The sequence below is a fragment of the Bos javanicus genome, chromosome 9, assembly GCF_032452875.1.
Source record: "Bos javanicus breed banteng chromosome 9, ARS-OSU_banteng_1.0, whole genome shotgun sequence".
Classification (NCBI taxonomy): domain Eukaryota; kingdom Metazoa; phylum Chordata; class Mammalia; order Artiodactyla; family Bovidae; genus Bos; species Bos javanicus.
Window position 1 is genome coordinate 19687916 of NC_083876.1, and position 26482 is coordinate 19714397.

Sequence of the window (26482 nt, forward strand, 5' to 3'; positions counted from 1 at the left end):
AGAGAAGGCATGCGAGACTCCACTAGCAGACAGGCGGGATGTTTTAAGGCCAGCTCTGTGGCTGTGGGTAAGACCTTAAGGGCACAACTTGTCCTCATTCCCTTCATCTGTAAAGCCTGATGGGGAGCAGGGAAACTGGATTAGCGCTTCTCCGACTTCAACAAGAAAAAGAATCACTTGGGAGCATAGTTACAGTGAAGGTTCTGACTCAGTAGCTTGGGGGTATGGCTCATCTTTAGGAAGATTTACTTTCTAGAAGTAGGATTGTACTTTCTAGAAGCTCCAAGTGAAGCTATGCCAATGTTCCATGGACCATCCTTGAGTAGCAGAACACTAGGTGACCCCTTGGGAGTTTTTCTTCTAACTTCTAAAAATGGCTACTTTTTACAACAACAGCAAGGAGAAGAAGGGTTCCCTGGTAGCTCAGATGGTAAAGAATCCCCCTACAATGCAGGAGACCCCAGTCTGATCCCTGGGTTGGGAAGATCCCCTGGAGGAGGAAAAGGCAACCCACTCCAGTATTCTTGCCAGGACAATCCCATGGACAGAGGAACCTGGTGGGCTACCGTCCATGGGTTTGCAGAGCTGGGACACGACTGAGCAGCTTTCACTGTTTCACAGAGAGAAAGAATGGGATTGAAGATAAGGAATACTGGGTTAAGAAAACAAGCAGTTTTTGCTGGCCAGGGACCCACTTCTCACAGCCAGAGCCCTGCACGTATTCTCCTTATATCACACTGTTCTGTGGCCATCCTCCAATGCCCTATCCCCACACCCTATGCCTCTGGTCTGACCTCTTCTTCTGAGTTTGGTGTTTATTTTTTTTAAATAATCACTTTTTATCTCTTTATTTATTGTTGGCTGTGCTGGCTCGTTGTGGCTGTACGGGCTTTTTTCCTCAAGTTGCGGCTAGTAGGGGCTACTCCGTAATTGTGGTACCAGGGCTTCTCATTGCGGTGGCTTCTCTTACTGCTGAGCGTGGTCTCTAGGGCATGTGGGCTTCGGTAGTTGCAACCCGTGGGCTCAGAAGTCGCGGCTTCCGGGCTCCAGAGCACAGGCTCAGTAGCTGTGGTGCACAGGCTTAGTTACTCCACAGCAGGTGGGATATTCCTGGACCGGAGATCAAACCCATGTCTCCTGCATTGGCAGGCGGACTCTTTACCACTGACCCACCAGGGAAGCCCTTAAATAATCTTTTGAAGGAATTAAATCCTCTAGTTACTTGAGTTACACGGGATCCAAATATATATCATGCGTATTAGAGTAAAAGAAGACATGTTTCTGGTATGCTGTCAGTACACAGTGATGGGTGGGGTTCCACACCATGAATTTATTAGGGGTGGGAAAAAAAGAAAAATTCTATTGAAACACTATCCCTCTTGCCAACACTGAAGTCAGATTCTGTCATCAAGGAATATCAAGATTCAAATGGGTTTTATGTAACATTCTTGGGAATGCTCTCTATGCAAAGCTCTTACAGGGGAGGGAGAGGGTCAGTATGGCACAAATAGCATATAAACTGAACTCTAGTTGATTCGTCATATTGTCTTCTTTCTATATTTTATTTTATTAATATGTTTACTAACATGTCTATGCCATCCTATTTTGATGATTTTGCTCTTATTTTTGAGTCTATTTATTAACAATTTTGGGCCTTCCTCATGGCTCAGATGGTAAAGACTCTGCCTGCAATGCAGGAGACCTGGGTTCAAGACCTGAGTTCAATCCCTGGGTCAGGAAGATCCCCTGGAGAAAGGAATGGCTACCCACTCTAGCCTTCTTGTCTGCAGAATTCCATGGACAGAAGAGTCTGGTGGGCTACAGTCCATGGGGTCACAAAGAGTCAGACATGACTTAGCAACTTTCACTTTCACTAACAATTTTAAGCCTTTCATGTTGCACATCCCTGAATATTCATTAGAAAGACTGATGCTGAAGCTCCAATACTTTGGCTACCTGATGTGCAGAGCTGACTCATTGGTAAAGACCCTGATGCTGGGAAAGATTGAAGGCAGGAGAAGAAGGGGACCACAGAGGATGAGATGGTTGGATGGCATCACCGACTCAATGAACATGAGTTTGAGCAAACTCTGGGAGATGGTGAAGGACAGGGAAGCCTGGCACGCTGCAGTTCATGGGGTTGCAAAGTGTCGGACATGACTTAGCGACTAAAAAACAACAATAAATTAGATGTGTAGAATTTCAGATTTAGAAATGATCCCTTTATTTTAAAAATGAGATGCATAGAGACCAAGAGACTTGCAGGAGACGGTGGAGCCCACCTTCTCAGTCACCATGCCCACTGATTTCAGGCCTAAATTATAGGCCTGAAGAATTTTTCAAATAGAACTCTGACTATCCATCATGGTCCTTAAAGGGAAAGAAAACAAGAGAGACTTACAGAAGCTCCCTGAGCAGAAAGAAGGACAAGAGATAAACACACTGAGGCTCGCACCTTCTCAGGTGCCGCATCCAGCAGACCTGGGCTAGGGTCATGATGCTCTGGAAGACACGACACCAAATACCGAGGAAAGACCAAGGATGTGTAGCTTTTGAAAGAGGAGGCCTCATCAAATACTGAGAGACCTAAAGAGGCACCAGATTTCTTCTCTATTTCCAGAGAACCCATGAGAAGGGCTTTGGCAAAATAAATTATGCCTATAAATTCAGAAATTTCTAACCATGAGGTCTCTCTTTCTATAAGTAGAAAAGCTGTCTCCTTTGGAAATGAGTTTCCCTTATTTAAGTTGTGAATAATTAAATTAATTTTAAATGAAAGTTAAGCACATCTAAAATTAAATGTTACTGCAAATCAAGTTTTGGAGCAAGGAACTTTATTTCAAAAATAAAAATTACCAAGACATATTTTAACCTCCCAGACCCTTAAGGGTTAACTTCTTTCTCAAGAAACTGTTTTCATCTAAAACACTCTGACTGTTTCACAAAGCTCATGCCAAGTGAGACTGGTTGACAAACACTAGTTTGGTCAATAATCATACAATTTTATCTATATTAAAAGGCCATGTAATGGTTAACAATTATGTGTTCAAGAGAACTCACAAGCTGTTCACTAGAAAAGAGTTCACTTTATTATGTGTAAATTACACCTTTATTTTTTTAATGGTACCAAAAATATGGTCCATCTGAAGTGGGGCTTCCCTTGAATACCTTCCCCACCAACAGTTTTGCTTATTCTTAACCTGACTTACATCTTAAAAATCACCCAGCATAGTAAATAGAACAGCCCTTCATCCCTTCTGAGCTCACTGATTGGGGACAGGTCATTTTGTCCTTTACCTCTCAAAACTCATCATCTATTAGAGGAGACAGACATGACAAATCAATTGCTTTGCAGGATTCTGAGAGCAACATCAGAGGCCAGTCTGGGGACAGGAGAGAGGTGACAAGGGCAGCTTCCGGAGCTGATGCCCAAACCACTCCTTGAAGAAAAGAGGAGAAACTTGGCAAGGAGATAGGAAGGGCGGAAGGCTTTCCTGCAGAGAGAACCATATGTATAAGGAGCCACAAATCAAGAAATAAAACACGTACTCTGGAATCTAAGCAGGCCTGAGGTAGAGGATGTGAACTGAAAGTGAAAGTCGCTCAGTCGTGTCCGACTCTTTGCGGCCCCATGGACTATACAAGTAGTCCATGGAATTCTCTGGGCCAGAATACTGGAGTGGATAGCCTTTCCCTTCTCCAGGGGATCTTCCCAACTCAGGGATCGAACCCAGGTCTCCCACATTGCAGGCGGATTCTTTACCAGCTGAGACACACAAGGGAAGCCCGAGGTAGAGGATATATACAAGGAAAGATGACAGGAAATGACTAGAGATTTACAGGTCAGATCAGACCTGGGAGAGTCTCACAAACTCTGCTGAAGAGGCTGGAACTTATCCTGTAGATAACAGAGAGATGCTTCCTTGGTTAGAAACTGGAGACCACATGTGGCTTTCAGCAGATGCTGATGGAGGCAGCAGGGGATGGACTGAAAGGGAAAGGCAGGAAAACCAGCTGGGTCAGTGGTTTTCAAGTATTTGTCTGTTGCCCACAGAAGAACCATCTGCTCATTAAAAATGTAGATTCCTAGTTTCCACCCCAGATCTACTGAATCAACATCTCTGTGGGTAGGGCTCAGTACTACAACCTTCAAATTCCCCTGCTGATGCTGATGGGTGGGGCAGCCAGCCTTGGAGACCACTACACTGTGCAAGAAATGAGTGTAACCTGGATTCAAGGGCTGCACTGCCAATGGAAAAGATAGGCAGATGTGAAAGTCACAAGAGCAAAATCTACAGGCTTGGTGGCTGATATGGATGTGAGAAGTGAGAGTGAAAGAAAAGCTTGGGGTTACTCCCAGATTTCTGGCCCGGTTGGTGGCACATATGGTGAAGTTGTGGATCTGGGACACAGAATAAAGGAAGAGAAGCAGGAGGTAATCAGGTGCTTTCTAAACCTCTTCTGTCTGAAGCACTCGTGGGACACCCAGCAGGAGGTATCCAGCAGGGTCTGGAGCTGCAGATGACTGCCAGGGCAGCAGAAACACAGAGGAGTCACTGGCAGTGAGAACCCCTCCAGGATTTCAGGTCACAAGGGAAAGAACACACAGAATGAAAGACTAAAACGAACGAAGGCTGAACCCTGGGGAACACCTAAGGGAAGAGTGGGATCAATGGCTGCGAAGCAACCAGAGAGGAAGGAAGAGAAAATAGAAAAAGACGTGAGGACCAAGAGAGGGGATGGGCAACAGACTCTATGGATGCAGGATCAACTGTTCTTTCCAACTCTTTTTAATGAGAAAAAATAACTGTCTCACAAGGTTGATGGGTGATAGTTAAATGGGTACGTTCTCAGCACACGTGGACGCCACAGGCCCTTCCTTCTGTTGCACCGTTCCCTCTGCATCTCCACACAGGTGGGTCATGTGTTAGGGATCACCTGGCAGGTGGGTCCTATGTCAGGGATCATCTGAGCCCCTCTGGCTAAGAGCCAAGCCCTCTATGTCTTCTAGGCCTTTTCTTCCCAACCTAGAGGCGTTCTCTAGGCTCTGAATATGAACTCTCAAGTCAGACTAGCAGCCTTATGACACCAGCATTCTCATTCACCAGCTGAATAAGCCCCAGCAAGCTACCCAGTCTCTCTGACTTTATGGGTGATGTTAGGGTTGCTGGGAGGAATAAGACACGACGTACACTGTCTGACAGAGAATAAGAGCTCAGTACATGTCAGCACTGTCTTTACTATTGACAATAATCAAACCACTAAATCCTCCTCTCTCCCAAGAGTTAAACCAGATTAAAGAAAAATCACCATCAGCAATTAATCTTAGCAGAAGACTATAAAGTGAGAAGACAGAATATTTTATAACATATGCTCAGCATATATATTTTATAACATATTCTCAGCATATATAACAAATTATAAAATGTGCTATATTCTCAGCATATATAATATATGCTGAGAATATAGCACATTTTATAATTTATTCAGGAAAGCAAATGCATAACAAGTCTAACTCTAAATTTTTAATTATTTGAAAAAAGTTTTTTTAAAAAAACAAAAGCATCCTTTTAAGAAAATGTAAGCCAGATTTTAATAAATAATAAAATATTTTTAGTCCAATAGTTTTGAAGTAACCCAAGTCCTTGGAAACTTCTACTTGTATACAAACAACTGTAATTAATTCTAACAACAAACTATGTATAGTAAAACAATTTTCTTAAAAAGCTCTATAGGCCTCTTCTTTCTTTGAAGGCTTATTTCTTCTAAAGCTTTTAAGAACTTGGGATTTCTACCAGTTAGAAGGAACTTTCTTCTGCAAGTAGTCTAAGCTGACAGTTGATTTACAGGGCTTCCCAGGTGGTTCAGTGGCCATCAAAAGAAAAATTAGTAAAAATTTAAAATTTTAGAAGATCCAAATTCCCAGAATTGACAAGGAAGGGCACATGGTTACAGGAGGGAATAATCTTAGTTGGGTGATGACTTGGAGAGTCACACAAAGCAGAGGGAATATGGCACCCAGGGACAGAGGGCAGGACCTGAACTGACAACAGCTGGATTCCAGCTCTATCGGTCATTTTCCAGCCCCATGACTTTGAACTTGAAACTCTTGGGCCGCAGTTTTCTCCTATGTAAAATGCGGGTGATAATGTGTGTGTGCTCAGTTACTCAGTCGCGTCTGATTCTTTGCCAGGCCATGGACTGTAGCCCGCCAGGCTCCTCTGCCCATGGAACTCTCCAGGCAAGAATATTGGAGTGGGTTGCCACTTCCTACTCCAGGGGATCTTCCTGACCCAGGGATCGAACCCACACCTCGTGCATTGGCAGGTGGATTCTTTACCACTAGCGCCACTAGATTACCCAAATCACAGAGTTGCTTTGAGGTTCAAACTGAAAACCCTCTGTAGGAAGCCACTCCAACACGAACCCTTTTTGCACTCAAAATTCACTAAACATGAATTTCTTCTGAAACTTTTAGAGCACGCTGTGACTGCCTCTAGCATGCCATGACCCTGTCCTGGCACTGTCTGCTTAACTGTGTCCCATGCCAAACAGGGCAGGGACGTGATCTCTAAAACCACAGAGGTTCCCACGGTGGCTGCACCCACAAATGGTTGAGCCCAAGCACACTGAAGGCCACAAAGTATCTAGAAAACAGCTACTATTATTACGGCTACTGTGAGAATCGACAGTCAAGACATTTTATTTTTATTGAAGTGTAGTTGATTCACAGGGCTCCCCAGGTGGCTCAGTGGTAAAGAACCGCCTGCCAGTGCAGAAGACCCAGGAGACGCATGTTCAATCCCTGGGTCAGGAAGATCCTCTGGAGAAGGACATGGGGACCCGCGCCAGTATCCTTGCCTGGAGAATCCCACGGACAGAGGAGTCTGGTGGGCTACAGTCCATGAGGTCACAAAGAATCTGCCACGGCTGAGTGACTGAGCACACACGCAGCTGATGTGCACTGTTGTGCCAATCTCTGCTGTACAGCAAAGTGACTCAATTTTATAACTATACAGATTCCTAACATTCAAGATATTTCTAAACTGCCCTTTTGATTCCTACAAAATGAGCAAGAGTCCTTGATCAATATCATTCAAAAAAAATACAAAGTCTCTGTTGGAGTGGGAAAAAAAACAAGTATTCTATATAAATCCATGCCATTGCTGTGGTTCTCTTAAATAAATTTTAATAACATTATTTTAAAATTCTTTAAAAAAATTTAAAATTTTAAAATATTTTTAAATTCTTGTTTTTCTATCATAGTACATAGTGATTGTGGTGTCAGTCTCTCAGTCGTGTCTGACTCTCTGCAACCCCATGGACTGTACTCCACCAAGCTCCTCGGGGATTCTCCAGACAAGAATACTGGAGTGGGTAGCCATTCCCTTCTCCAAGGGGAATCTTCCCAACCCAGGGAGCGAACTGTTGCACTGCAGGCAGATTCTTTCGTCCAAGCTACCAGGGAAGCTCTAGTAGGTAGTACATAGTAGATTATCAAAAACATTAAAACTCCATCCTTGTGCTATTTGAAGTGCGGTCCCAGGCTTTCCTGGTGGTCCGGTGGTTAAGAATCCACCTGGTGCAGGGGACACGGGTTCATTCCTGGTCTGGGAAGATCGCACTTGCCGAGGGACCACTAGGTCCAAGCATCCCATCTACTGAGCCCGAGCTCTAGGGCCCTCAGACTGCAACTACCGAGCCCACGAGCCCTAGAGCCCAAGCTCCACAACAAGAGAAGCCACGGAAACAAGAAGCCCGCACGCTGGAACTAGCAAGGAGCCCCTGCTCGCAGCAGTGGAGACCCAGCGCAGCCAAAAATACATACATAATTTAAAAAGAAAAGAAAGTGTGGTCTCTGCACTAGCAGAAAAGCACATCTTGGGAACTTACTTGAAATGCAGATTCTTCAGGCCTCACTCAAGACTTACTAAGCCAGAGCTGTGCTTTAATTAGTTTTCTAGGTGATTAACACATTAAAGTCTAAGAACTGCTTTAGTCTATTCAGAAGTGTAGGCCTACTTTATATAATACATAATCAAGTCATGTAATTTTGATTTGTTTGTTCCTAGAGCCTCCCTGAATAAATCAGCTAGTTTTGTTTTCTAACGACGTCTACCTCTATTTAACCTCCCATAGTGCTTAGTCGCTTAGTTGTGTCCGACTCTTTGTGACCCCATGGACAGTAGCCCGCCAGGCTGCTCTGTCCATGGAATTCTCCAGGCAAGAATCCTGGAGTGGATGGTCATTCCCTTCTCCTGGGGATCTTCCCGACTCAGGTATCGAACTGGGTCTCCTGCATTTTAAGTGTATTCTTTACCATCTGAGCCACCAGGGAAGCCCTTAACCTCCCACAGACAAAAGAAAAACTCAAGTCCAGCAACCAACTAGAGACACTGAGTAGCTTCTGGAGTATAGTCAAGACATCAAGACATCAAGAAGTATGTACTACACATTGTTCTCTGTAACTATTCACCCCTCCTTAATAAATTAGAACCAACAACTGCAAATCAACTCCATGTTTTTAACACCTGGAAGCTAATCACTAATCTTCAGGTGATATTGTTATAAATCCATTCGCCTCTAAAGACTATACAAAATAACAGTGACTTCATGGTATGCTGTACACTGAAGCATCCCAAAGAGAAACTGCTATTTTTCTGAAGAATGTAGTCAATGTCTTCCTCCAATCATTATAAGTATCATGAGGGCCAGGGCTACAGCCCTTGTTCCTTGATGTATCTCTACAACAACACTTGCAAAAACTTGCTAAAAGAAATTTTTTAATGAGCAAATGTAGATAACTGTTGTCAAGAAGAGTTTGAGAAAGATCTTATCTCTGTGACAAGGATAAACTAAATACCACCTCTTCTGGGTACCAGTCTAAAATCTGATGCTTAATATATTCTTCAAGCCAAGGAAGATTTGGGGTATCAGAGAGATGAAATAGGCAGAAGCAGAGAAGAAAGGTCTGGATACAAGTGGACAGGTCACCAGCTGAGATTTACTCTAGAAATCAAACATTCTGAAGATAGTGGAGGACCAGGGGGGTGAGTCAGGGTGATGACCAGGGGGAATGTCTGTCTGCTTTAACCCACTCTGGGCTCAGGGCAGAGGATGCTGCTTTTAGTTTGGAAGACTGCCTGGATGAACTGAAGGAAAGGGCAGCTCCTGAAGAATTCGGAGGCTGAGCTAGAAAAGACTAAGAGGTTAGAGTGTGATGGGCAGACTGGAGGGAGTGGAGGTCATCACCAGCAAGGCTTTGAGGGGTTCAATGGCCAGCGTAGAGTTTTATGAACTCAGCTGTATACTAGTCACCCAAGAGCCTGCAAGAATGAAGAGAGGAGTTAACACAGAGAAAAAAGAATTCTGGTTCCAAGTATATCTGTACAGAGAACACAAAAAAGGTGAAAAGCGAGAGAAATTATAAAATTTCTCATAAAGAGCAGCTAAAATAGGGACGGACTCAGAAGCTTCAAGGAGAAAAGGCAGTAATGCAGACAAGATGAGTGAGTCAATGTGTGATACGAGGTGCAGATCATTTACACGAAGGCTTAATTTGGGAGGGTTGGTCCTAAATGGATATTATCTGGAAGGTTGGTCTATCTGCTTAGAAAATGGGGATAGTAGAAACAAGATTGTAAAGCAGCTATACTCCAATAAACATTGCTGTTGCTGTTGCTTGGGCTTCCCAGGTGGCTTAGTGGTAAATAATCTACCTGCCAATACAGGAGATGCAAGAGACATGGGTTCGATCCCTGGGTCAGGAAGATCCCCTGGAAGAAAAAAATGGCAACCCCCTCCAGTATTCTTGGCCTGGAGAGTCCCATGGACAGAGGAGTCTGGTGGATTACAGTCCATGGGCCACAAGGAGTCAGACACGACTGAGCAATTCTTGGCCTGGAGAGTCCCATGGACAGAGGAGTCTGGTGGATTACAGTCCATGGGCCACAAGGAGTCGGACACAACTGAGCAATTGAGCACCCACACATGCTGTTGTTTAATCGGGAAGTCATGTCCAACTTTTTGCGACCCCATGGACTATAGCCTGCCAGGCTTCTCTGTCCATAGGACTTCTCAGGCAAGAATTCTGAAGTGGGTAGTCATTTCAGGATCGAACCTGCCTGGGAAGCTCCAATAAAAAAATAATTAAAAAAAAAATTTAACTGAAAAAAAATAAATAAATAAAATGGGGATAGTTACATACTAAACCCAAAGGAGTATAAGGATTAAATGTGACACATACAAAGCACTGGTCAGAGAGCTTTGCCCATAATAAATATTCAATAAATGTTCACCATGATGACTGGACAATAAAACAGTATTTGTAGGACGAGTAAGGAGGCTGTGTTGCTTTATGCAAAGGTCACCAATGAAAGACGGAGGTAAAAGATCTCAATTCCATCCCAGCTCTGTTACTTTCTAGTTGTACAGTTTTAAGTCTATCTCTTCATCATGGTGGTGGTTAAGTCACTAAATTGTGTCCGACTCTTGCAATCCCACGGACAGCAGCCCACCAGGCTCCTCTGTCCATGGGATTTCTCAGGCAAGAATACTGGAGTGGGTTGCCCCCTCCCTCTCCAGGGTATCTTCCTAACCCAGGGATCAAACCCAAGTCTCCTGCATTGCAGGCAGATTCTTTACCACTGAGCCACCAGGGAAGTCCTCTTCTAAGGACACGAAGAAACATTAAATAATACAAAGTATATAAAATTCATATCATAGCCTTCTATAATTCATAAGTCCTATAATAGAAGTTCAATAAACAGTAGTGAGTTCTACCATGTGCAGACTATATCTATATTCATGGTTTAAAAAATTACATATTCATAAAAGCCAGTGGGGGAGATTTAGGGCAGTCATAGGTCACAAGGAGAGGCAGATGTATATGCGTATGTATAATATATACTTTTTAACCATGAATTTAGATACCATCTTCATATGTTGAAACTCACTGCTATTTACTGAGCTTCTAGTATAGGATCATTATGGACTATAAAATGCTGTAATTTCCATTTTATACACCTATGTTAATGTTCACAGTAGGCATTATTTAACAACTCTATGAGAAATATCAATAACCTCAGATATGCAGATGACACCACCCTTATGGCAGAAAGTGAAGAGGAACTAAAAAGCCTCTTGATGAAAGTGAAGGTGGCGAGTGAAAAAGTTGGCTTAAAGCTCAACATTCAGAAAACGAAGATCACGGCATCCGGTCCCATCACTTCATGGGAAATAGATGGGGAAACAGTGGAAACAGTGTCAGACTTTATTTTTCTGGGCTCCAAAATCACTACAGATGGTGACTGCAGCCATGAAATTAAAAGACACTTACTCCTTGGAAGGAAAGTTATGACCAACCTAGATAGCATATTAAAAAGCAGAGACATTACTTTGCCAACAAAGGTCCGTCTAGTCAAGGCTATGGTTTTTCCTGTGGTCATGTATGGATGTGAGAGTTGGACTGTAAAGAAGGCTGAGCACCAAAGAATTGATGCTTTTGAACTGTGGTGTTGGAGAAGACTCTTGAGAGTCCTTTGGACTGCAAGGAGATTCAACCAGTCCATTCTGAAGGAGATCAGCCCTGGGATTTCTTTGGAAGGAATGATGCTAAAGCTGAAACTCCATTACTTTGGCCACCTCATGCGAAGAGTTGACTCATTGGAAAAGACTCTGATGCTGGGAGGGATTGGGGGCAGGAGGAGAAGGGGACGACAGAGGATGAGATGGCTGGATGGCATCACTGACTCGATGGACGTGAGTCTGAGTGAACTCCGGGAGTTGGTGTTGGACAGGGAGGCCTGGCGTGCTGCGATTCATGGGGTTGCAAAGAGTCGGACACGACTGAGCGACTGATCTGATCTGATCTGATGATGAAGAAATGGACTTAAACATAATGTACATTTGATATAGAAGAATAATGTTATGTATACAGGAAGCCAAGACAGAATGCAGGCAAGTAATCTTCTCACCCCATTTTCACACTTTGCTGGGCTTCTCAGAAAAAGCAGTCGTAAAACATCCTCCATGTGCTAATCTGAGAGTTCAAAGTCCAAATACCACCCTTAGTGCTATCAGTGTGGCTTTAAAAAAACTAAAAGTAAAAAAACACTGAGATACTACTGGAGTATGAGGTGTGTTTTAATGGAAACTTTGGTTAAGATCTTCTCTTGCTAACTGTTCTATTTGCTGAATATCCATAATGGATCCTGAATTCCTCTTCACTAATTAACTAATTAAGAAGTTTTTAGTTCTTGTATTATGAAGTTTGGCAAACACTTTCATAATTCACTTTGAATAAACTTTTTTTAAGGTCCTAGGCGAGTCCATAATATGGAGTCACCTTTACCTTCTCAGGCTAAATACCACTACCACTTTTTATATTTTTATATATATATATATATATATATATATATATATATATATTCATACATATGGTATATGGACTTCCCAGGTGGCACAGTAGTAAAGAATCCACCTGTAATGCAGGAGACACGGGTTCAATTTCTGGGTCAGGAAGGTCCCCTGGAGAAGGAAATGAATGGCAACCCACTCCAGTATTCTTGCCCGGGAAATCCCATAGATAGAAGAGCCTGGCGGGCTACAGTCTCAGTTCAGTTCAGTCACTCAGTCATGTCTGACTCTTTGCGACCCCATGAACCGCAGCACGCCAGGCCTTCCTGTCCATCACCAACTCCTGGAGTCCACCCAAACCCATGTCCATTGAGTCCGTGATGCCATACAACCATCTCATCCTCTGTCGTCCCCTTCTCCTCCTGCCCTCAATCTTTCCCAGCATCAGGGTCTTTTCCAATGAGTCAGCTCTTTGCATCAGGTGGCCAAAGTAGTGGAGTTTCAGCTTCAACATCAGTCCTTCCAGTGAACAACTGATCTCCTTTAGGACAGACTGGCTGGATCTCCTTGCAGTCCAAAGGACTCTCAAGAGTCTTCTCCAACACCACAGTTCAAAAGCATCAATTCTTCGGTGCTCAGCTTTCTTTATAGTCCAACTCTCACATCCATACACGACTACTGCCTGGACCTTTGTTGGCAAAGTAATGTCTCTGCTTTTTAATATGTTGTCTAGGTTGGTCACAACTTTCCTTCCAAGGAGTAAGCGTCTTTTAATTTCATGGCTGGAGCCCAGAAAAATAAAGTCAGTCACTGTTTCCACTGTTTCCCCATTCTATGCAGTCACAAAAGAGTCGGACACAATTTAGCAACTAAACAACAAATATATATACATATATATGTGTGTGTGTGTGTGTGTGTGTGTGTATATAATACTTTAGTTTAATTTCATACAACAGCCCTTACAGCACCATTAAGCATTTCAGATGCTTTTCTTTAGATTACCTCTAGTGGTATTATGACTCTGTTCAGATTTAGTATTCTATATAGTGATACTATGTCCATGAGAAAGCAGTGTAAGGTAAGGTAAAATAAGAGAAGGTACACGTCCGAGGACTTTGCCTTCTTGCTGGGCGAGCACAATGGGAAACAAGGGCGCTGGGCTAAGAGATGAAACAACCTCTTTCGATTCATTTCCACTACACTGTCACGTGCAAGTTGTTTAACTTCTAAACATGGAAAATATCACTGCCGGCCAGGCCTAAACCCCAGAGTTGTGAAGTTCTCAGTAATCCTGTAAAGCAAAATACAAAGCCAAGGCTGTAGTCCCTGTCATTTGCTACTTTCTAGCCATTTGCATGCATGTGTGCTAAGTCGCTTCAGTTATGTTTGACTCTTTGCAACCCCATGGACTGTAGCCCACCAGGCTCTTCTGCCCATGGGATTCTCCAGGCAAGAATACCATAGTGGGTTGCCATTCCCTTCTCCAGGGTACCTTCCCGACCCAGGGGTCAAACTCACATCTCTTACATCTTCTGCATTGGCAGGTGGGTTCTTTACCACTACTGCCACCTGGGAAGCCTTCTAGTACCATTTGGGTACTTTTTTAAAAAAGCAACAGTACGGAGAAGGCAATGGCACCCCACTCCAGGACTCTTGCCTGGAAAATCCCATGGACGGAGGAGCCTGGTGGGCTGCAGTCCATGGGGTCGCTAGGAGTCAGACATGACTCAGCGACTTCACTTGCACTTTTCACTTTCATGCATTGGAGAAGGAAATGGCAACCCACTCCAGTGTTCTTGCCTGGAGAATCCCAGGGACGGGGGAGCCTGGTGGGCTGCCGTCTGTGGGGTCACACAGGGTCGGACACGACTGAAGCAACTTAGCAGCAGCAGCAGCATGAATACTCTACAAAGAGAGACATTTTATGATAAACAAACAAAAAATAAAAACAGTTTTAGTGTTTTGGCAATGAACACCAAAGAAAGATCATTTCTAGAGATGCTATATTAATTTTACAACACATGAAAATCTTTTTAAAATTGTAGTAAAAATACATAACTTTACTATCTCAACCGTTTCTAAAGTATACATTTCATTAGTGTACACGTCATTAGTGTTACATGTATTCACAATGTTGTGCAACCAGCCTCCAGAACTTTCTCATCTTGTGAAACTGAAACTCTATATCCATTAAACAAGTCCCTGTCTCCCCAGCACCTTCCCAACCCCTGGCAACCACCACTCTACTTTCTTTTTCTATGAATATAACTATTTTAGGGACTTCATAATCACCAGTATTTGGTTCTTCCTGACTAGCTTCTGTTACTTAGTATAACGCCCAAACGGTTCAGCCATGCTGTGTCTTGTGTCAGAATTTCCTTTCTTTTTAAGGCTGAATAATATTCCACTGTATGCATGTATCACAGTTGATCTACTCACCCATCAGTGGATATTTGGGTTGCTCCCACTCTCGGCCATTATTAACAGAGCTGCTCTGAATATGGGTAAACAAATATACATGAAATTCTTTAACAATACATGTCTGTGCCTAAGTTTTCATCTGATAAACAAACAAAATGAAAAAAGAGACGCTTACTCCTTCAAATAATCAGTTCAAAAATCACAAATGCCTTGATGTGATCACACCTAACAACAAGAAACTGATTCCTCAGTGGATTAATGCATTTGACTTTCAAATTCTAATTAAATACAAATAAAGTATTATACTGAGTTTTTTTTAGAATTACAATATTCCATGGAGAAGAATAAATGACAAAAGTAAGATGCTTTAATACCAAAGTGCCTAACCAAAGTTAAGGAACACACAGCAAAACCATTTAATTTCTTTTGTTTTCCCTGTATGCTAAAACCTACATATTAGTAGCAATTTTACAAAAAATTTAAGCCATACTTCCAAATTTGCTAGAAATGCTCAAAGAGTACTTAAAACTGAAAATCTTTTCTAATAAGGTATGATAAAATTTGCATGTTCTATAGAAAAAAAAGTATGAAGTAAAATTAAGTTTAGACTATCTAAGCCATTGCTTTAGGAGCTATTCTGAGAATTCAATAAAAAGGCCTGAAGGGGACATGTAGTTTCAAATCTTCTCATTGTACAAGCAGAAATATGAGCCCCCTCAAATCATGAGTAACTTCTCCAAAACCATGTAAAAAGCCATCCTCAGAATAATAAAATTACTCTTTAATGTTACTGCTATTATTTTTGACAAAATAGTTAACTCTGGGTTGTTTGAGAAATACCTAGATCATCAGAGTATTACAGCAACAAACACAGTACTACATCAAAAAAACAGGGGCTTAAATATCTGTATCTCTGCGTTTTTTATTCCTTCACCTATCCCTTATGGCGCAAATAAGAGAAAGTGAAAAGGACTAAACATGAACCTGTTATTTTTAATATTTACACAGCACTGCTGCTAAGTCGCTTCAGTCGTGTCCGACTCTGTGTGACCCCATAGACGGCAGCCCACCAGGCTCCCCCATCCCTGGGATTCTCTAGGAAAGAACACTGGAGTGGGTTGCCATTTCCTTCTCCAATGCATGGAAGTGAAAAGTGCAAGTGAAGTCGCTCAGTTGTGTCCCGACTCTTAGCGACCCTATGGACTGCAGCCCACCAGGCTCCTTCATCCATGGGATTTTCCAGGCAAGAGTACTGGAGTGGGGTGCCACTGCCTTCTCCTTACACAGCACTAATAACAGTTTTACTGGTGAAGACTGGAATTGTTGCCTGGAGTCAGGTTTTCAATTACTTATCAGTATATGTTTATTTGAAATTGCTTTATCTATGTAAAGAATGTTTAAAAGCTGCACCTATATTTAGAATTTAAGAGCCAGGAGAGACCTCAGAGATTACCTGCTGCTGCTGCTGCTAAGTCGCTTCAGTCGTGTCCGACTCTGTGTGACCCCATAGACGGCAGCCCACCAGGCTCCGCCGTCCCTGGGATTCTCCAGGCAAGAACACTGGAGTGGGTTGCCAGTTCTTTCTCCAATGCACGAAAGTGAAAAGTGAAAGTGAAGTCACTCAGTCATGTCCGACTCTTAGCGACCCATGGACTGCAGCCTACCAGGTTCCTCAGTCCATGGGATTTTCCAGGCAAGAGTACTGGAGTAGGGTGCCATTGCCTTCTCCGCAGAGATTACCCAATTCAACTCAATTTGCAGATGAAAAAAGTTGACTTGGAAAAGCAAAGTGCCCACTATACACACTCACTGGTAATTAGTGGCACGTCCAGGACTAAAGCCTAAAGTCTAAACCCCAGTCCAGGGTCCTCTCCATCTCCTACACCACATGGACACCTCACTTGCACACATACCACAGTGCTTACGTGCAGATGATGAAGAGAGAGGAAGAACGGCATCTGGTTCTACATCTCTTGACAATATTCTGTGCTACTAAGTGATTTTATGGTTTGATTCCTTCATTAAATCAAGTCAACACTGATTGATTTAAGACTAACTTATGATAAAGATCATTCTTAAACTCTCCATAATTTACTGTAACCCCTTAAACTCTCCATAATTTAGTGTAATCCCAAGCCTTACTAATATTTATCAATCAGAATGTATCTGAAATTTCACTATCTGAAATCAAGCTAGATTAAGGGAGTCATGTCAAGTCAACAGATGTACAGGCACTCCCCAGTGTTGGGGAGAAAAGTACAAAGAAGGGAAAAGATAAGTAATAATGAAGGTTAAAACAGTGCAAGAAAACAGAGTCTCAGAAGAAACTGCACAAGGAGGTACATGAGCGATTGCTCAGGGTAATGGGGTCAGATGGGGCGACGAGCTGCGCTGGGTACCAGGGCTGACAAAGGCTCCACGTGGGAGGGAGCCTGAGCCGGGGCCTGGTGAAGGGCATGTGGGAAGGGAACCAGGGAAAAGGGCAGGAAAGGCAAGGGCAGTGTGACAGCCAACATCAAGTGCACCTGTTTTACTCAAGCGTGAGTCTTCCAGGTTGGCTCGAGCTGCGGGCCTGTGGACAGGGACCAGCGTAGACAGGAGAGCCGGAAACTGGGTTTTGAGAGGCTAAGTATTTCTTCCTCCCCTCTCTTCTCTAAAAGTCAAGATCCATATGATTTTGTAACATATATATTGTAATACATTCTCATCCTAAGGGAAAATGAAACAATGGCACCTTAATTGAACAGGAAAAAATGTCCTAATAAGGAAAAAGAAATAAGAGCCATCTCAACGTGAGAAAAGACAGATTCTGCTACCCGACTCTTCTCTATGTGACCACAGACGTCTAATTCGAAATAATAAGTGACTCAATAATTCAAAGATAATACTTTGGTTAACATTAAATCATTCACTAATGACATTATCACAGGACTTAGGAAAAAAACAAAACACTGAATTTTAAAAGGATGACCAACTTCTTGTGGCTCTTAAGATCACAAAAGCACTCACTGATATAATTATCTATGTAATTCTTAAAACCTTGTTTCCCAAAGCCAAAGAATCTAACTGTGTAAAACTGTGTCCCGATTCCAGTTTTAGAGCCTGCATTGTTCTCCCCTCCTGGCATTCCATCTGTGATTGGATACTTTGGCGGAATGGACGAGAGTATCAGACATTAGAGTCCAGGACCAAACAAACAAACAGACAAAACCCTACAGCAGCATGGACTTCCTGGAGGCTGCAGGGAGGCTGTGAAAAAAGGTAAGAGGAGGACTTCGTTGAAAACATGGCCTAAGGGAGACACCATGTTAGAAGATGAACATGTATTTGTCTTTCACTGTCTAGAACTTAGAATGTCTTTTCTCAAAGAAACACTGAAAATGATGAGTTCCCACACTAGTCCAAACAGAAAACCTATTTTAGATAATGACGTGAATTAAAAAAAAACAACTATACATTAGCTGTGACAAATAACAAGATCAATGCAATAATGCTGTGCTATGCTCAATAGTGCCCAACTCTTTGTGGTCCCATGGACTGTAGCCCACCAGGCTCCTCTGCCCATGGAATTTTCCAGGCAAGAATACTGGAGTGGGGCACCATTTCCTACTCCAGGGGATCTTCTTGACCCAGAGATTGAACGCTTGTTGTCTCTTGCTTCTCCTGCATTGGCAGGTGGATACTTTACCAGTAATGCCACCTGGGAAGCCCCAGTGTAACTGAATAACCTGTTTTAAGACCCATGCGCCTCTGGGGCCCAGGAAACTGTGGAACAGACCCCTGCCTATCTGAGCTGAGTTAAAACCCCCTTCCGTGAGCCCTCAAGTTTCAGCACACCTGTCTGACTCACTGGCCCTTAAACTCATTCCTAGTTTCCATGGACTTTTAGTTTTGACATCCATTTTTAGTCAACCTAATAAACACTCTCCAACAGCATCCACATCAATTTCACATGGTGAAACAGCTTAAATACTCTAAAGACAGAGCCATACACTCCTCTCACAACTCAAGACTGCCAGGCAAGTGGAAGTGGAGACACGGAGAGTAGAGGAGTTTCCTGACCTTCCCCAGGCTCCAGCGAGGCCTGACCCTGACTCTGACCACACTGCTTTGAGACCATGACAGCAAGGAAGTTGGAATGGGTGTCATCTCCAGACTTCTCAAGCTGCCTGGGATGGTGACCACTTGTCCTCATTCTATCCCAGAGCCCAGAACAGTGCCAGCACATGGCAAGTGATGAGATAAGAAGGAAAGTTTATACAAGCCTCGCTTCCAGATTTTATCATCACCCCACAAGAGGCCTCCACCCTTTTGGACCACACTTCTCCCATCTGACCCTCCAAAGTGAGGGGAAGGTCAGATAGACTGGCCTTTCACATTCTGATCTCAAGCCCTACTCATCTACCTACTTTGATCACAACTCCCAAGTAGACAACTCATTTTTCACCCAACTATAGTCTGCTATATTAGTGAACATAGAGCAGTGCCCTGCCCAGCACACATGCAATGTGCAAACATATTCATGAACAATGGCTGTTTACAAACACATGGTCAAAAAGAAACATGGTATCTCCAGAGGCAACTGGCCTTAGAGTGGACATGCTGGTTATTAACTTCCTAAGACGTTTCTTTGTTAATGCTACTAATAAGTAGCATTAACACAAATGCTACTAACACAAAATACTACTAATAAATAATTACTAAAATAATAAATGCAATGGAAAATATAGACAATTAGGGTATTTGTAAGTCGGGGATATTGACTCATCAGTTTTGAAATCGTACCTACAATTTTTCTTGAGTAGATATACACTTTGAGCCTAGGATCCCAGTCCAATGATTTTAATGTACTGATAAAATGAAAGAACAAAAGGAAAACACCACAATGACATCAGAGTACCTACTCTCATGCCACCAACTGGTATTAAAAAAGTCCTGTATCAGTCTATACTTTCCTTTATATTATAAACTAAGACTCACTTACTTGTTCAAAATATCTAAAAATAGAGAAAAATTATTTTTGCAGGTTTTCTAAGAGTACAGCTCTTTCACAGTTTCAATTCCAAGGTAAACACTATTAATTACATGGTAAAAATAACATTTTGAATGTTCATACACTGCGGGACATATTCTGCATTTGCTAGATGTGTCTTTGAAAAGCCCGGTTTTTATGCATTGCTTTGGACATGTGTTATTAAATACCGTCATTTAATATAATAGCAAAAAATTTAAATTTTTCCAGACATTGCCCTAGGGCAAAAATCTTTGGAATCATCAAACGTACTCCCCAAGTGTGTAACTATTCCTATTAGACTGCCCAAAGTAAATAGAGTTAGGCAGAAACCTTGACACTAACTTTACACTTAGGCAGACACCTCAGGGGAGAGAAATATTTAATGAACTGACAGAACAGAAAGCAAGAAGCCCACAGCTACCACGTGGGGATGAAAGCGCTCCAGGGCAGGCAGCCTTGTTCATCTCTTTCTCTCCCTGGAGGATCTGAATTCTTTCACCATACTCACCACTATTTCTCAAGACCATCTTTCTCTCTGCCCACTTTTATCTTACCCTCCTTCCAAATTCATCAACTTTTTCTTCAGCCTCATCTCCTAAGCTACTTTTCTACTTTGAAACTCCTTCACCCAGATATTCATGAAATTATAGGAAGGAGGGCCTCTTGGAATCAGTCGTATGAATCAGTCGAAGACAGGAAAGCGTAGAAGCGGGGGTGTGGCGACAGGGTGAGAAGAAATGGGGCAGCTCGGGGTTCAGACCAGCTCTTGTGCCTGAGTCTGAAATAGTCCTCCTTACACAGCAGTAAGGCAGAGCAGACTATATCCCACTAAGCCTCTAAGTTGGTTAAGAAATACCATCTACCTACACTAGGTAGCTCAAAGCAAGGAAGCAGTCTCAGGTTTCGTAAGTGGATAGCCAGAGCATGGGCAAATACCTTCCCTCTGACCTGCTAGTGAGAGGTCACTTCTTTCTGGTAGCTACTCTCATTTCTCAGGCTGGGTCCACGATACTATATTATTTTATTTGCCCTTCACAGGCCAGAGGAAAGCTTTCACATGAGGCAACTGCACGAAATTTCCCACTTCATTTGTGACTTTTTTTTTTTTTAATACTAGCATCATTAAGTAAGTAAGTAAGTAAAGTCGCTCAGTCGTGTCCGACTCTTTGCGACCCCGTGGACTGTAGCCCGCCAGGCTCCTCCGTCCATGGGATTCTCCAGGCAAGAATACTGGAGTGGGTTGCCATTTCCTTCTTCAACCAGCATCATTAGGAAGGAACTAACCATCACAGAAAGGTACATTCTACCTTTGCTCTCAATGGTTCTAAAATTGAGCCTTCCCAAAGGTGGGAAAGCCGTGAGGGAGGGCAGACAGACAGGCATGAGAAGTCCTGGGTGTGGCTGGCTATATGGAGATTGGAGGACCTTGACAATGTCTGGAGTCTGAAATATGCAAAGTGCAATTATCTGCCAACCAATTAGCGTGATGTTCAGCTCTGCACAATTGTGTAATGGGAAACCCTGATGCAATGTTTAAATAACCAAAATCACAGAGATGAAGGAAATGATACATCTCTCCCAGTTTTTGTAGGTACCGCAAAACCTCAATGGACACTATATAGAAGGGAGACTTTAAAAATCAATGACTCCATTAAAAACTGCTTTTTAACCATTTTCAAGTGCAACAGCTAATTAAATCGCTTATTTCTCACTGTCAAACTTAACATCTTCTGAAAAAGAACTTTGCTGAAGTTAAAACCGAGGCAATGCCAAGGAATCATTTTGTCTCCCACAGAAATAATTTCAGAATACGTTTTTTCCCACAACATATATCCATGAATTCATGCTGCAACCACTGCCTCTAACAACAAACACCAAACTATACAACAGACACCAAACTATAGGAATATATTTCCATTTCTAGGGAAGGGAGGCTCGATGGTAACATGTCACGTAAACCTCTTCCACTGTTGGCATGAAGGGCAGTACTGCAAAAGGACTGGCAAATGAGAAAACATAAGATCCCTCCTAAAATCCTGTTGGCCTCGTTTATTATTTCAAAATTTTGTAAACGCTTTAAACCCAAAAGTAACTGAAGCAAATAAAGAAAAAAAATGGTAAAGTATAACAACTGCCTCCCCTTAGGCAGGAAAGCCGCCTAGCTCAGTTAACTAAGGATCCCTGTCAAACTGCGACGGCGAAAGAGAAAAGTTGGTCAATTTAAGAAAATGATACCCATGCAGGCTTCTGGGACCACCTCTAGGTGCTGCTGTAGAGACCCCCCATCCTACAGATTCCCCATTTCTCTCCCGGTTGTTTTAGCTTCCCCCCCTCCCCCTGACCGCACTGCACTGCGCAAAGCCTTCGCAGACAGTCACTTGGAACCTCCGGGCGGATGAAAAAGCCTCCGAAACTAACCCCCTCCCAGGTTCAAGGAGCCGAACAATGGCTTCCGACTTTTCCTTCCAAACGATGTTGCGGACGGACAAGCCATACAAGAAAATTACGGGCAGGTGTGTCAAGGCAACCAGGAGCCCAAAAGGACAGCGACCCCCCACCCCGACCCCGGGCCCTGCTCCCCTCCCCCGAGCCCCATCACGGAATGTTCCTAAAGGTTACAGCAGACCCCGGAGCCGGAGAGAACGGTCAGAGCCCGGCAGGTGCGCGGCCACAGGGTGGGGCGGGCCTGCGCCAGGCTCCAGCTGCGATCGAAGCGCCTGCATCCGAGAAACCTGGCGAGACCCGCTGGAAGGAGCTCAAGAGGGAAACCTTGCGGGCGCCGGGGGAGGGGAGCGCCTTAACGTTCGGATCCGATTTAACCAGTGCCCGCCCGCCCGCCCGCCCGCCGGTCCTCGGACCCGCAACACCCCAACAGCCGCCGGGCGGGCGGCGGAGGGCAGTCGGGGCCGAGGCCGAGGTTCCCCCCCCGGGGGAGGATGGCGAGGATGGAGAGGACGGCGAGGACGGCGAGGATGGAGAGGACGGCGAGGACGGCGAGGATGGCGAGGACGGCGAGGACGGCGAGGACGGCGAGGATGGCGAGGACGGCGAGGATGGCGAGGCGGCGGCTTTACCTGTGATGGACAAGGTCCAGCGGTAGAACTCCACGGTGTCGTTCAGCGCCGTGGACACCGCGTTCAGGACGCTGCCCGGCTCCGAGTCCAGGAGCCCCATCCCGGCCGAGAGCGGGCGCCGGCGGCGACGCGAGGAGGAAGCGGACACCCCGCGGGAGGGCTGGCCTCGGCGGCGGCGGCCGGGGGACCCCCTTCCCCCGCGAGTCCCCCCGTCTAACGGCGGCGGCGGCGCCGCAGCTGCGTCCTCGCCTCCTCCTCGGGGCCCCGCGGCGGCGGGGACGCGGCGGCGAGGAGCCGGGCGGAGGGCAAGGGACCGTCGAGGCTCCGGGGAGGAGGAGGAGGGAAGGAGAAGCAGGCGGAGGAGATGCCGCCGCGCGCGCCGGGCGCTGCACCAGTCTGCCGCCGCGCGCCGCCGCCGCCGCTCCAGTCTTCTCGGCCGGCGTCACGTGGCCGCGCAGGGCGGAGGGGCCGGCGCGCCCCTCCTCCCGCCCGCGCGCGCCCGCGCGCGCGCCCGGGGACGGCGCAGGGATGCTGCGGCGGGGGCGGCGGCCGCGCAGGCGCCCCGGATCCCTGCTCTGGCCGCCGCGTTCGGGGAGACCCGCACGGCGGCTTCCCCGCGCCCTCTTCGCCCAGGTCACCCGCCCCACCGCATCCCCAGCCCCTTTCCCGCCTCCCTCTCCCTCTAGGCCGCTGCGGAGAAGTCTTCCGCCTGCCCACAGGTGATCTCGGATCCGCCCGGGATGCGTCTTAGAAAACAGGACAGGTGAAGGATGGGAGTCTTGTGGGCAAGGCTGATGGGCGACGTGCTTTGGTCCCTACTTGTCAATCATTTCGGTGTCCCTTGGGTTTTTGTTTTTGATTTTTGGTTGGTTGGTTTGTTTCACCTCCGCCTGCACTGATGTCACCACTATAAGGGAGATGCTGAAGTTATCCTTCTAAATAAGTAAAAGGATATTTGTCTTCTGAGCTACGGTGATGGAGAATGGACTTTGGGGAGCTAATCATTAACAAGTTAAATAATTTGAATAAATGCTCACGTTTATTGTTCGGTAGAGTCTTTTAATATTCAGGGAGTAATCAAAGCAGTGTAATTGTTAAATGAGGTTATAATAAGTAAATGAGGTCATTAGGAGAAGAAAGAGGGCCTAGAGAGGCCTTACAGTTAGAGAAGTCTGCTCAGACCTGAAGGAGTTGTGGTGAATCTGAAAGGATGATTACTCAGGAGACAAAAGACAATCTAGGCAAAAGAGGGATGACTTGTTTATTTATTTATTGTTTAGATGAGAAGAAGATAGGAGGCCACAAGATAATCTTACCCCTGAAAAGTGAACCTCTAAAAAGTACCAAAACTACACTACATTCAGTTCATAATTAGCTTCTGACATCAAATAAGACCTTTGAGAATAGTCCAATAACCTTTTCACCTACTTGATATTTAACCATGTCACCTACTTTTTGTGTAACCTTTTCACCAATTGTTGATTTAGGATGCTCCAGTTAAAGGCCACTGATGGATCAATAAATACAGGCCTTTGAGTGCAGTGTTAATTTCTTGTGCTCTTTGACAGTATTAAAATAATCTGAATACTATCTTTGTCATAGTTATTTGTTTTCCAATTGACCTGTTATATGATCTTTGATTTTATTTTATATTGGAAGCATCCTGGAGGATAAGAATTATTTTGGGTTCCTTTTCAAAGACCCAACCCAGTGCTATAAATAAGTATTTATGATGATGTCAAAATGATAATATATTTTTTCAGAACATAAAAAGAACTGTAAGTGGCAGACATTTTAAGGAGAGAAGCGATAACTAAAAGTAACTGATTTATTGTATCACACAAGTAACCAGAGTCTTCATTAAATGCTTTTTTTTTTTTTTTTGGAAATTAACCAAACAAAATGTAATTTATCAAAAAACCAGACTGAAGGTTTTTATATTGAAATTATGGTTTCTCAAGTCTCAACCTAAATTTATGTGTATCTGTCCCATTCTAGAAGCTATACAGTATGTATAAAACATCCTGTCAAGTTTGGAGAGTGGATTGTTGTTTTAGTTGCTAAGTCCCGTCTGACTCTTGTGTGACCCCGTGGACTGTAGCCTGCCAGGCTCCTCTGTCCATGGGATTTCCCAGGCAAGAATACTGTAGTGGATAAGAGTGAATAATGATCAACAATTTACTCTTCTATTTTGATGGTCTGGCAAGGTTCAGATTAGTTTGAATTTCATCTAGAAAATTGACTACTATTTCTGCATTGTGAGATCCTGAATACTTTCTATGGAGAACAGATCCCTCCCCTCTTTCGCTTTCACATTTGCAAAATCTCAGCATCTCTGCTTGTTTAATACAGTGTCAAATTCTTAAAACCATTTCAGATGGTATTTCCCCAGCCTCTTTTTTATAGTGAGGCCAACTTAAGTGCCTCTATTCACTAGGGGGCGCCTGTCACATATACAAAAATCCTAGACAAGTGATGACAGATGTCAGGCAGGGCACTTGCACGCAGGGCTTCCATGACCTACCTGGTAGAGTAGTATGTTTGTTTGCATTTATGGGCTGTCCAAACATACAACAAGAACCAGAGCCCTAGAACTTACCTCCCCTGACCTATCACCCAGCATGGAGACTGACAGGCCAGTCCTCAACTCACAAGGTGTGTACAAACACCACTGGCTGACCAAACCCAAAGTCTACCTACCCTATTTGTGCAACAGAAGACTTGCATGTCCACTCAGCTAGAGTGGCAGACATCTAACCAAGATCTTGGTGGCATTATGTCAGAACAAAATCAAATACAAGCATCCATGGTTGGTATCTGCAAAATTTTGAGAATGGAGTTCTTTCTTGGGGAATGAATATAAATACAACACAGTTACCTACAAAAACTAAAGGAGAGGATATGATTATAAAAAGATCATTTTACATAAAATAGCAAAATATATTTTAAATGTCTTCCAGCCCATACAGAGTTAAGAACATAAATCAAGCTATCCACTTTTTTCCCCTGGTGTTTCTGTATTTCCATGTTGTCAATATTGTCAGCAACCTATGCTTTCAAAGAAAGCAGAACTTAAAAATCTGTTGAGTCAGGAGTGAAAGGAAGTCTGATAAAGAGCAGTAGAGAGACCCTGAATCTTACAGAAGTAAATGTTGCCAAGTGGATCATACTCACAGAAAATGAAGAAAATCGATAGTAATTGCTGTCTATTAGTTCTAGTTTTCTGTTAATTCCACTGGCCATTCCACCCCCTACTCCATAAAGGTAAAAAAGTATGTGGTATCCATTACACCATGAAAGAAAGTGAAAGTGAAAGTTGCTCAGTTGTGTCCGACTCTTTGTGACCTCAAGGGCTATTCAGTCCATGAAATTCTCCAGGCCAGAATACTGGAGTGGGTAGCCTTTCCCTTCTCCAGGGGATCTTCCCAACCCAGGGATCGAACTCAGGTCTCCCATATTGTAGGCAAATTCTTTACCAGCTGCTGCTGCTAAGTCGCTTCAGTTGTGTCTGACTCTGTGTGACCCCATAGATGGCTGAGCCACATATATTCTTAGCTAGTTTGGAATTACAATCTTTTCCTTAAGGCACCTTTCATTAAAAATTTGTTAGGATGTT

At 44.0% G+C, this 26482-nt stretch overlaps 1 protein-coding gene across 1 annotated transcript in view; it reads right to left on the bottom strand.

Annotated features, from left to right (window-relative positions):
• ELOVL4 (ELOVL fatty acid elongase 4) overlaps positions 1 to 23852 on the bottom strand; it is a 40941-nt gene extending 17089 nt beyond the window's left edge. The window contains exon 1 of the mRNA XM_061427277.1: positions 22867 to 23852. Coding sequence (XP_061283261.1) covers positions 22867 to 22966 — 100 coding nt within the window. The 5' untranslated portion in view covers positions 22967 to 23852. The remainder of the gene's footprint in view (positions 1 to 22866) is intronic.
• Positions 23853 to 26482: the final 2630 nt, after the last annotated feature.